This window comes from Bubalus bubalis, chromosome 9 (genome assembly GCF_019923935.1).
Source record: "Bubalus bubalis isolate 160015118507 breed Murrah chromosome 9, NDDB_SH_1, whole genome shotgun sequence".
Taxonomy (NCBI): Eukaryota; Metazoa; Chordata; class Mammalia; order Artiodactyla; family Bovidae; genus Bubalus; species Bubalus bubalis.
The window spans coordinates 96,219,753-96,232,177 of record NC_059165.1 but is presented as its reverse complement, the minus strand read 5'-3'; the positions used below and the strand labels follow the sequence as shown (position 1 = coordinate 96,232,177).

Below are 12,425 nucleotides of genomic sequence, written 5' to 3'. Positions count from 1 at the left end.
TCTCAAAGAATGGTTTGAAGAATCAGCAAAACAATTCAGGGAACCCTGAGGGCAGGTAAGTATGAAGGCCCTTCCTTTTTGTTTGTACCTGGACTGAAGGGTCCTGGTGGCCAGGGCATGGGTCTTAGTGGGTTTAGAGCAACAGTTCCAAACCAGGGGCGATCTGCAATGGCTGGGGACATTTTAGTCGTCGTGACTGGGTGTGGGGGCTGCTACTGGCATCTAGTGGGGAGGCGCTAGACTGTCTGCTGCTGCTACTGTCTCATAGGACTGCCCTCCAGGGCAAAGAATCATAGGTGCTAAATGTCAATAGTGTCAAGATAGGGAAACCCTGCATTCTCAAAAAGGTGACATCACCTCCAGGGGGTGAAATTTGGTTCTTGGAGCGGATGTGTGAAGAAAAGCGTTATGTATAAAGCCTGGGTATGCACCCAGTATATAAGTAGATATACAGCATATCTATGCCATTAACATTATTACATGGAGGAGGCAACTATGGTGGGGAGGGGAGCATCTAAAAAGACACTCAGGAGGACTTCCCTGGGAGCAACCCACTCCAGTATTCTTGCCTGGAGGATCCCCATGGGCACAGGAGCCTGGCGGGCTACAGTCCATGGGGTTGCAAAGGGTCGGACACGACTGAAGAGACTGAGCACACAGCACCAGGGGTGAAGAATCCACCTGCCAATCCAGAGGACACGAGTTTGATCCTTGGTCCAGGAAGATTCCACATACCTCAGAGCAACTAAGTCTGTGTGCCACGACTACTGAGCCTGCGATCTAGAGCCTGTGAGCCACAACTCCTGAGCCTGTTCTAGAGCCCATGCTCCCCAGCAAGAGCAGCCACCGCAATGAGAAACCTGTGCGCCACAAGTAGACGGTAGCTTCCGCTGACAGCAAGTAAAGAAAGCCAGCCTGTGGCAACGAAGCCCCAGCCCTGCAACAACAACAACAAAAAAGACTCCATGCTTCCAGTACAGGTGGCATGGGTTCAATTCCTGATCAGGGAACTAAGATCCCACATGCTATGCAGTGTGGCAAAAAATAAATAAATAAATAAAAATAAGTTAAAATAAATAAAAAGGCACTCAGGGGGCAGTCATGAAATAAAGAGAGATAGCCACTGACCTAGAGCTGGGCTCAGCCACTCACTGGCTGTGTGACTTTGAGCAGGTTGTTTTTCTCCAAGACTGAGATTTCCTGTCTATAAAATGGGACCCTAGTGTCACTTCATGGGCATTTTGTGAGAATTAAATGAGATCATAGCTAGAGGCGGTGAATGCACAGGAAGTATTCTGAAGGTTAGCTGCTATATCATCATTATCATCATAACCATTGTCTATATCCTCTGGTTAGTGGATAGCACGGCTTACACATTATAAGCTCTCTGTAAATGTTTCTCGGAGAAGGCAATGGCACCCCACTCCAGTACTCTTGCCGGGAAAATCCCATGGATGGAGGAGCCTGCTGGGCTGCGGTCCATGGGGTCACTGAGGGTCGGACACGACTGAGCGACTTCACTTTCTCTTTTCACTTTCATGCATTGGAGAAGGAAATGGCAACCCATTCCAGTGTTCTTGCCTGGAGAATCCCAGGGATGGGGGAGCCTGGTGGGCTGCCGTCTATGGGGTCGCACAGAGTCAGACATGACTGAAGTGACTTAGCAGCAGCATAAATGTTTCTCCAATAATAATAATCATTACTAGATGGTTCTTTCGGCCATGAGTTCACCATCCTCTTGGCCTGCTGACTTTCCAAATACTGTCGATATTTCTTACCCCAACAACTCATCTCTTGATTTAAGGGCCTGTTGTGTGATGAGGAGTCCAACCTTGGACTCGGGAACAGATTTTGGTGTGGGCAGTCATGAGCTTTGCTGTCCTGGTAGAGGAATTTTCGAGTAAGGCCCTACCAGCTGCCAGGACCGCTTGTTCTGACGATCAGCCCTTCAAAATTCCCTGAAGTGTCACTGGCTGCCCCAGCACTTGTAGTTGGAGCAAACTTTAAAAAAGAAAAAGTAACTAAGATTCAGTGAGTGCTTATTATGTCCAGACACTTCTCTGAGCCTTTTACATGTCCATCCCTGAGGTGTGTCATGTTATCAAACCCATTTTATATGTGGGGAAACTGAGGCTCCGTGAAATGAAGTGACTGGCTCAAGGTCAGATGAATAAGAAATCCTGGAGGCCAGACTTAAGCCTAGGTAGTCCAGCTTAGTGCCCCTTGACTTGGGAGCCAACAGGTAGAAAGGGGAGAGATTCACAGAGATGATTTAGATTTAGAGATTTGCCCCATTTTCTTATTTTAAACTTCTTCCCCTTCCCTAACTCAAAGGAGTCACAGACAGGAGGGGTAGGCATTGGAATTATAACTAGTTAGCTGATTTTCAAGCTTCCCAGGTGGCTTAGTATATAAAGAATCTACCTGCCGATGCAGGAGATGCAAGAGACCTGAGTTTGATCCCTGGGTCAGGAAGATCCCCTGGAGAAGGAAATGGCAACCCAGTCCAGTATTCTTGCCTGGAGAATCCCACAGACAGAGAAGCCTGGCGGGCTACAGTCCATGGAGTCGCAGTCCGACATGACTGAAGCGACTGAGCAGAGGCAGAGCTGACTTTATTCAAGAATCTTCACCTCTCCTCTCTGAGTCTCAGTTTCCTCATCTGTGAAAGGGGATAATATGCCACCGCAACAGAGTCACAGTGACTGCACATGCAAACCCACCACCACTGGGCCCCGTGGAAGTCACTGCTGAGGGGAGGTCAGTGACTTGGAGCCACCTCATGAGCTGAGGGGGCCCTGATTCTAAAGAATACCTCAGAGAGTCTAAGGAGTAGCAGGACTGGGGGAGCCCTAGGAGTGTCTGGGGGCTGTGAGCACTCCTCACAGAGCTTCTAGGGGTCTCTTAAGAGTTATGAGGCATGTCTCGGAGGCTGTGGGGGGTATTCTGGGGCTGCCCCAAGGATTGTGGATACATCTTGGATTCCAGGGGTAGCACAGGGTTTCAGGACTATCTTAGGAGCTGTAGAGGAATCTAGTAGTGCCTCTGGGGTCCATGGGGCACCCCAAGATTTTAGTGGCATCCCTATAGTCATGGAAACATCCCCTGAATCTTAAGGCATCCCTGAGTTTATGTTAGGGTCTCAGCACCTCAGGGGTGCTGTGGAGCTATGGGGGCGGGACATCTGAGGGACCGTGGAAACATTCTTGAGGTCTGTGAGGGGCCCTGGGATTTGGGAGGCCTTCATGGAGATCCGTGAGAATGCTCTAGCTGTGGGGGTTTCTTGGGGTGTTTGGAAGGTCTCGGCATGATCCAGGGTTGGTGGGAACACTCTAGGGGGTTTGGTGGGCATTTGAGAACCATAGAGATTGTCCTGGGATCTGAAGGGGTTTCTCCTGGGCTCTCAAAGCACCTCTGATATTTGCGGGTGCATCCTGTGATTCTTGGGGTGCCCTGGGGTGTTGTGGGAATGTCTGAGGAGCAAAGAGCAGACGTCAGGGGGCTATGAGAGTGTGTGTGGGTCTATGGGAGTCTCTCAGGGCATCTGGATTTTGTGGCGGAACCCAGGAATTTCGGGGGTATCTCTGGGTTGTGTGGGGACATCTCAGAGATAGTAGGGGCACTCCCTGGGATAGTGGGGCTCTCAGTCTCAGGCCCCTGAGGTCTGTGGGGCCTCTCAACATCGTGGGAGGTGTGTGTGAGCGCACCCCAGAAATCTAGGGGGCATCCCCAGAGTTTGTAGAGACGCTTCCGGAGATTGTAAGGACGTCAGGGGAACTGTGGGGGCCCCCGGCGTGTGTGGGGTGTCCCCGCCACGGCCGCGTGGGGGCCCCTGGCCCGCTCCGCCCCAGGGGCGGCCCTAGCGCATAGCCGGAAGGGCCGAGGCGGCCGGGAGGGGAGGGGCCCGTGGGCCCCGGGGTAGGGCGGCCGGCCTGCGTGGGCCGCGCGGGGCGGGCGGCGCTGCTCTCCAGCGCCCGCCGAGGCGGGGCCGCCCCGCGCCGCCCAGGCCATGGCGCGGCCGCGCGGCCTGGGCCGCATCCCTGAACGACAGCTGGAGGCCTTCCCGGCGGCGGCAGCGGCGGCCACCGAGGACGAGGCGTTCCTGCCCGAGCCCCTTGCCCCGCGCGCGCCCCGCCGCCCACGTTCTCCGCCTGCCTCGCCGGTCTTCTTTGCCAGCCCGTCCCCAACTTTCCGCAGGCGCCTTCGACTTCTCCGTGGCTTTCAGGATTTGGGCCGCCAAGCGTGGGCCGGGTAAGTGTGCGCCGGTGGCTGTGGGTTCGAGTCCCTACCCTGGCCATCAGGCGCGAGCCGCGGGTTTTGGGGCTCGCAACTAGCTCGCTCAGCCTCACTTTTTCCTCTTCCGTCACAGGGCAGCGATAAAAATCATCTCTGCCCGTCAGGGTTGCCGTGGAGACATCTGATAAGGCATGCAGTAGGCGCTCAATAAACGCCACATGCCTCCCACTTCCTGTGCAGACCTGAAGTTGCGGTCGGGCTTTAGGGCAGAGTGGAGCCCACCTGCCACCCAGGATGATCTGGGGACGTACTTTGGGTTGTGTTATCCTTAATGGAACGGCCTGTGAAATGGGGCCAGCGCTGCCCTGTGGGGGCTGCCTTGCCAGGAGGCACAAAGAGGGCAAATGAACGTTCCCTTCGTACCCAGACCCAGAGTGGGCCGCGGGGGCGGTAAGCCTGCGGGGTGCGGAGCCGGGAGGCCACATCCGGTGTGACTCTCCGGTGTCCCGTTTATCTTGGAAACTGCAGATTGGCTGCCCGGAGGTAGGCCCGGGGCTGACTCGGGGGGCTTCTCCGGAGCCCCCATCATCCTCCGTACTCTCCGGCCTGCAACTTGTTTAGAACCCGAGTCCGGGGACTTGGGGAAGAGATGGGACGGGGCACGATCAGGAGGAGGGGGTCGAGGTCCCTGGGAGCCCGGCTTGGGGCTGGAAAAGGCTGGGGCGGGGCAGTCAGTGCCTTCTCCGGTTTCTCTCTGTGTCTCTGTCTTCACCTCTGCGCCGCCCCTCAAGCCCCTAACTCTTCCTCCCCCGCATCCCTGTCACCCGACCCTGTACTGCACCCGCGGGCAAGTCGTTTCTCCCCGGGGAACACGCGGCGTTCAGAGACCTCCAGCGGGCCCAGCTCGACGTCAGGGAAGCGGGAGAGAAGGCGGGGTCAGAGGCGGGCTCGGAGCCCGGGAAACCGGAGCCTGGGGCACCCTCCGAGGCCCGGGGGAAGAGAGACAAGCGGGAAGTATGCGCAGAGTTCCGCAGGGCCCCCCGCGGGAGGAGGCAGGCGCGGAGCCCTCCCTGGCGCAGCGGACGAGGGGACGCCCGAACGCCCGGGGACGTCCCTGGGGGGGTCACCGGGAGGGCGGGTGTGGAGGCGGCGCCGGCGGTAGCCGCCGCAAACACCTCGGGCCTGGCGAGCAGTGCGTGCCACCCCGCCTCGCGGTCGTACCCATGCGCACGCCGTCGGCGCTTGGCACTCATGCGCTCCAGTGCGGCACCCCGGGTCCGGCCCCGGCCCCCTGCCCTGGCACTGCCTCCCGCGGGCCCTGAGTCACTGGTCCACTTCTCCTTCAGCGAAGAGGACACCTGTTGGTACCCTCCAGGCAGATCTGTCAGGTGGGTGGCCCGCGGCCAGTCCCCTCCTTTGCCACCGGAGGGCTCTGACTGCTTTGTGTGTGGGGGGTGCAGGGAGCAGTCTGCCTTGGGGGAGTCCCCAAAGTGGTTCTTAGTTTCTGCCTGGAGCCTCACCCTCTTTCTCTGGCCCTAAACTGTTTGGGTGCTGCCTAGGGCTTCCTGCAGGTGGTGGCCCCCAGAATGGGTGCTGGGTCCTGCCCCCTTCCCACCTACCCAGGATTCCTCCACGCTCCTTGTGCCCCTAAACCTGGGCTTCTGGCATTCACCCTGGCAGCAAATATGTGTGTCCCGCGTCACCTGGGCTCCACTCCCAGGCCACTGGCTTCAAGCCAGGTCCCTCCAGCCCTGTCTGCTCAGTGCCTCCAGCCTTACCCTCTCTTCTTCCTTGCTGGGGCTGCCAGGCTTGAAAACCAAGTTGGGTGGGGGTGGGGAGGGGGTTCCTGCTGGAAAACCTGGGGTAGGGGGGCTTTCGAATCTGCTGGACAGCACTGGGGCAGAGAAGTGGTCTCTAGGTTCTCAGAATTCTCAGAGTACTCCAGTCTTGTTCTTGCTCTGCTGCATTGACCCCTTCAGACACCCAGACACACACATGCGCTCTCGCATGGATGCACACAGTCCACAAACGCAGCCACATAAGACACAAACACAGACACACCCCCACACAGGGTAATTGAGGTCACCTGGTGTGGTCTGTGCAAGGCATGGGTCTTGCGGCTGATGGAGCACAGGTGACCCGTGGCCGTAGTGACAGACACACCACAGAAACCTAGGTCTCACACCCCCTTGCACTCACTACACTGACTGCAGGAGCACACTTGCACTGCAACACACACTCAGGACCGATTTCCACCTGCCCTCTGTTACACACAGGAGCATTCATGCCTCATACCCCCTGAGGAGTCGGGGACAGTCGCAGCACACAGGTACCCTCTCCCAAGGTCACACACACATAGACACACAGATCCAGGCAGACTCCAACACAGAGACCCCGCACACACACACACAGATCCACACAGACAAGTGTATGCACATGGGGGCTCCAGAGCACGCACACACTCCCCTGGACTCCCACATATACAGACCCTCCTTGCAAACCAGCCCCATGAACTGCCGTGTCACCTGGCACCATGTGCCGGCCTGGCAGACACACACCACCGCCCGCCCCCAACCTCCGTGTGACCTTCACAAAGCAAATGCCAGGCCTTTCCATGAAGGCTGCCTGGCACCTCTTGCGAGGGAGTCAGGTGGAGTGGGGCAGGGAGCCCAGGGAGATGGCAGGCCTGCCTGGGGGAGACAGACACCCAGTGATTTACTGGGCAGCAGCCTTGTAGCCTGGTGGCCTGGTTCTAATCGTGCTTTACCCTGAGCCAAGTTACTTATCCTATTTGTGCCTCAGTTTCTATCTGTGGAAAATGGGGCATGAGGACCCGTCTGGGCATACCAGAGTGCCTAGCATGTGACATTTGATAGCAATTGGCTACTGTGATCACTATGAGTCTGACCAATGGGGACGTGTCTCGTCTCCTGCCCCCTCCACCTCCACCGCTTGTTTGTTTCGTATCGGCCTGTGCAGCAGAACTCCAAAGCCTGCATCTGTCCCTGGGCTGCCCAGTCCTCCAGGGGCCCAATTTGATGCTCCAGGAGCCCAGGCGGGCGGGCCCAAGGCCCTCAGAGGAGTAGAGGCAGGTAGCAGCTCCATCTGAATGCCGTCAAGTGGTCAGCCTGTCCAAAGGAGAGTCTTGGGCAAGTCATTTCCTTTTTTTTTTTTTTTTTTTTTTTGGCCTCACTGTACAGCTTGTAGGCTCTTAGTTCCCCAAGCAGGGATCAAACCTGCTCCCCCTGCATTGGAAGTCTTAACCACCAGACCAACAGGGAAGTCCCTGAAGTCCTTCAGTTTGCTTTCTGATGAAGTGTCTGGGTATGTGCCTGTGAGGTCAGGGCCTTTTGGCTGCCCGTGACTTGGGTTTGCAGCTTTGGGTCCCATTGGGACATTGCTGGAGCCACCTTCAACCTGACTTTGGCTACTGTGAGCAGTGGCAGGTCAGGGAGGAATGAGTGCCAACAGCTCTGGGTCTGGTTCTGAGGGGTAGCTGAGACACCTGCTCCCGCCCCTTCCACACACACGCTCTCTCTTTCTGTCCCTCTCAGGCTGCTGTTCAACACACCTGATCCTCTCTCTTCTGTCCTTCCACAGCCCAGGGGGCATTTGCTCCTGGAAGCACAAACAGCAGGGCCCCAGAGAACCTCTTCTTCCCATCTGGGCCTCTGGGCTCCTGCTTACGTGAGCTGAGTCCCCCTGGGGCTATGGGATCTGCCCACAAGTCTAGCTGGGTGTCCTCTGGGCTTGGGTCTCAAGTTCCCCCAACTGCAGCTTCAGTTCCTAGGGTGGGGCTGAGGTCCTCAGGATGGAGGTATGTGTCCCTCTCCTCCCCTCCCCAGTGGCACTCAGCAGAGCCCCAAAATCCAGGTGGGACCTTGGGAGACAGGACCTCATTCTCAGGCGGGAAGGCCACCAGCCCCTCGCTCCCTCTCTGCACCTCAACCTCCATATTGACCTAGGACATTAATAGAACCCGACTCACAGGATTGGTGGGAGACCTGATTGGGTTCATGTGTACAAAGCCCTTCGATGGTACCAGGAGGGACATCCCTGATGTTCTAGAGATTAGCTCCTGCGCTTCCAATGCAGGGGACATGGGTTTGAGAACTGGTCGGGGAACTAAGATCCCACGTGCCATGTGGCGCGGCCAAAAGACAAAAAGCAAAACAATGACAAACACACAAAATTACAGACAGTACCAGGCACAAGGCAAATCCTGAGTATCTTATTATTGGGGCTTCCCTGTTGGCTCGGGGATAAAGAATCCAAGTGCCACTGGTTCTGGAGGAGGGTATGGCCACCCACTCCAATATTCCTGCCTGGGAAATCCCATGGACAGAGGAGCTTGGCAGGCTATAGTCCAGGGGGTCGCAAAAGAGTCGGATACAACTGAGCAACTAAACCACAACCTTATTATTCCTATAAATCTAAAAGGATCTATCCTGGCACTCAGTACACAGCAGGTGCTCAATAAATGGGCATTATCATCAAAGGCCCAAGTTCATGATCTAAGAGTATTTTTACTTGTGTTTTTTTTAATTGACTTAAAAAATTAACATATAGTAAAATTTGACTTTCTTTCCCCCCTTTGGCTGTGCCCTGCTGCTTGTGGAATCTTAAATTCCCTGACCAGGGATTGAACCCAGGCCCCCAGCAGTGAAAGCACTGAGCCCTAACCACTGGAGCACCAGGGAATTTCCAAAATTCAACCTTTTTAGTACCTGTTGCATGAGAGGTGTTTTTTTTTTTTAATTGTAGTAAAATATATATAATAAAGTTTACCACTTTAACTTGACCGTACAATTTAGTGTCGTTAAGTACACACACATTGTTGTGCAACTATCCCCCGCCATCCATTGCCAGGACACTTTCATCTTCCTAAAGCGAAACTCCGTCCCCATGGAACACTCACTCCCATTCCCCTCCCCCAGCCCCCAGCCCCTACCACGCTTTCTTTTTTTCTATGAATTTGACTCCTCCAGGGACCTCATGTAAGGGGAATTGTACAATATTGTCCTTTTGTGTCTGACATTTCATTTACTGTGATGTTTTCAAGGTTCATGCACGTTGTGGCTTGTGTCAGAATTTCCTTTCTTTTTTAAAAATTTACTTATTTGGCTGCGCTGGCTCTTAGTTGCCACATGCTGAATCTTTTAGTTGCCACATGTGGGGTCTAGTTCCCTGACAGGGATCGAACCCGGGGCCCCTGCATTGGAAGTGTGGAGTCATAGCCACTGGACCACGAGGGAAGTCTCCAGCTTTTGATTCTTTTGGGCATATGTACTTGGAAGGCGTATAGCTGGATCACATGGTAGTTCTGGTAGTTTTTGCAGAGCCGCCAAACTCTTTTCTACTGTGGCTGCACCTTTTTCTATTCTCACCAGCAGTATATAAGTATTCTAGTTTCTCCACATGCATGCCAACACTTGTTATTTTCCTTTTTTTCTTTTTTAAATAATAGCCATCCTGATGGGTGGTATCTCATTGGGGTTGTTTGCATTTTCCTAATGACCAATGATGTTGAGCATCTTCTCATGTGTTTATTGTCCATATGTATGTCTTCTTTGAAGAGATGTTTAAGGGTTATACCGCCCCCCCTTTTTTTTTTTTTGCCATGCCCATGACTTGTGGGATCTTATTTCCCCAACCAGGGAATGAATCCAGGATCTCAGAAGTGAGAGCTCCAAGCCCTAACCACTGGACCACCAGGGACCTCCCTCCCACTTTCTAATTAGGTTGTCTGTTTTGTTGTTGTTGAGTTTTAGGAGTTCTTTATATAGTCTGGACATTGCACATGCGCTTAGTCGCTCAGTCGTGTCCGACTCTGTGATGCTATGGACTGTAGCCCACCAGGCTCCTCTGTCCATGGAACTCCCCAGGCAAGAACACTGGAGTAGCTTGCCATTTCCTTCTCCAGGGGATCTTCCCGATGCAGGGATCGAACTCAGGTCTCCTGCATTGCAGGAGTTGCATTGTATTCTTGACAGTCTGAATCATCAGGGAAGCCCAGTCTAGATATGAATCCCTTATCAAATATGTTATTTGCAAAAATGTTCTCTCAGAAATTCCCTTGAAGTCCAGTGGTTAGGACTCCAAGTTTCCACTGCAGGGGGCACAGGTTCAATCCCTGGTCAAGGTCCCTGGTCAAGGAACTATGATCTCATATGCCCCATGGTGCAGCTGAAAAAAGAAAAAAGGACTATTAAAAAAATATTCTCCCATTCTATGGATTGCCTTTGTACTCCCTGAATAGTCTTTTGATGCACAAAAGTTTTTAACTTTGATGAACTCCCTAATTTATTTTTTCTTTTGTTGCCTGTGCTTTTGATGTCATGTCCAAGGAATCACTGCCAAATCCAATGTCATGAAGCTTCTAAGAGTTTTATAGTTTTAGCCCTTAATATTTAGATGTTTGATCTACTGGCGGTTAATTTCTGTATATGGTATAAGGCCAGTCCATTCTAAAGGAGATCAGCCCTGGAATTTCTTTGGAAGGAATGATGCTAAAGCTGAAACTCCAGTACTTTGGCCACCTCATGTGAAGAGTTGACTCATTGGAAAAGACTCTGATGCTGAGAGGGATTGGGGGCAAGAGGAGAAGGGGACGACAGAGGATGAGATGGCTGGATGGCATCACTGACTCGATGGACGTGAGTCTGGGTGAACTTCGGGAGTTGGTGATGGACAGGGAGGCCTGGTGTGCTGCGATTCATGGGGTCGCAAAGAGTCGGACACGACTGAGCGACTGATCTGATCTGATCTGAAGGATCCCACTTCATTCTTCTGTAAACGGGTAACTAGTTTTCCCAGCACCATCTTTTAAAAGACTGTCCTTTCTCCATTGAATGGTCTTGGCTTCCTTGTTGACAGTCATTTGACCACATATATGTGAAGGTTTATTTCTAGGCTCTCTATCCTTTTCAAATTTATGTATTTATTTTTGGCTGCACTGGGTCTTCATTGCTGCTCAAGGGCTTTCTCTTGTTGCAGCAGTCAGCGACTACTCTCTAATTACAGTGCACAGGGCTTCTCGTGGTGGCTTCTCTTGTTGCAGAGCACATGCTCTAGGGCGCATGGGCTTCAGCAGTCATGTCACAAAAGCTCAATAGTTAAGTCTTGTGGGCTCAGGAATACAGGCTCAGTAGTTGTGGTGCTCGGGTTCAGTTGTCCCGTGGCATGTGAGATCTTCCCAGACCAAGGATCCCGTGCATTGCTAGGCAGATTCTCAACCACTGGACAACCAGGAAAGCCCTCGGCTTTCTTGATATTTTCGATTTATGATGGGTTTATCAGGACATATCATAAGTCAAGGAAATCACTGACTCCTCCCCTTCATCCTGTACAAATAATTCATAAATAAATCCCTTAGGTTTTCTTTAAATATATGTTCCAAATACAACCATTTCTCAGTAACTCACCACAACCATCTTAGTCCAAGCCACTAATAAAACACCCCATTTAAAAAAATCAAAGAAGGTCTATAGTTTATTTTTGTGTTTTTTTAAATTGCTGAATACCCTTATAGCTCAATCAGTAAAGAGTCTACCTGGGGTCAATTCCTAAGTCAGGAAGATCCCCTCGAGAAGGAAATGGCAACCCATTCCAGTATTCTTGCCTGGAGGAATGTCTCCCATGGGCAGAGGAGCCTGGCAGGTTACAGTCCCTGGGGTCGCAAGAGTTGGACACAACTGAGCCATTAAGCCGGAGAAGGCAATGGCACCCCACTCCAGTACTCTTGCCTGGAAAATCCCATGGGCAGAGGAGCCTGGTAGGCTGCAGTCCATGGTGTCTCAAAGAGTCAGACACGACTGAGCAACTTCACTTTCACTTTTCACTTTCATGCATTGGAGAAGGAAATGGCAACCCACTCCAGTGTTCTTGCCTGGAGAATCCCAGAGACGGGGGAGTCTGGTGAGCTGCCGTCTATGGAGTTGCACAGAGTTGGACACGACTGAAGCGACTTAGCAGCGGCAGCAGCAGCAGAGCCACTAAGCATACACACATTCCACGGCATGGATCTGCTACCATTTATCCATTCATCTGTTGATGTACATTTGCTTTGGTTGTTTCTAGTTTGGGGTGATTATGAAGAGAACTGTTATAAACACTTGTCAGCAGGCTTATATATATATATACTCATTTGGGCTGTGCTGGGCAGGTCTTAGTTGTGGCATCCAGGATCT

General features: G+C 52.9%; 1 protein-coding gene across 9 annotated transcripts in view; it reads left to right on the top strand.

Moving 5' to 3' along the window:
* PDE4A (phosphodiesterase 4A) overlaps positions 1 to 12,425 on the top strand; it is a 45,304-nt gene that overhangs the window by 11,610 nt on the left and 21,269 nt on the right. Inside the window, exon 1 of one of the 9 annotated variants that reach the window (XM_044948614.2) lies at positions 3,957 to 4,251. The exons of 6 other annotated variants lie outside the window; for them this stretch is intronic. In XM_044948614.2, coding sequence (XP_044804549.1) covers positions 4,010 to 4,251 — 242 coding nt within the window. In that variant the 5' untranslated portion in view covers positions 3,957 to 4,009. Of the gene's footprint in view, positions 1 to 3,956; positions 4,252 to 5,092; positions 5,625 to 12,425 lie in introns of those variants that run through there. 2 more of the 9 variants (XM_044948618.2, XM_044948619.2) reach the window with 2 other exon arrangements.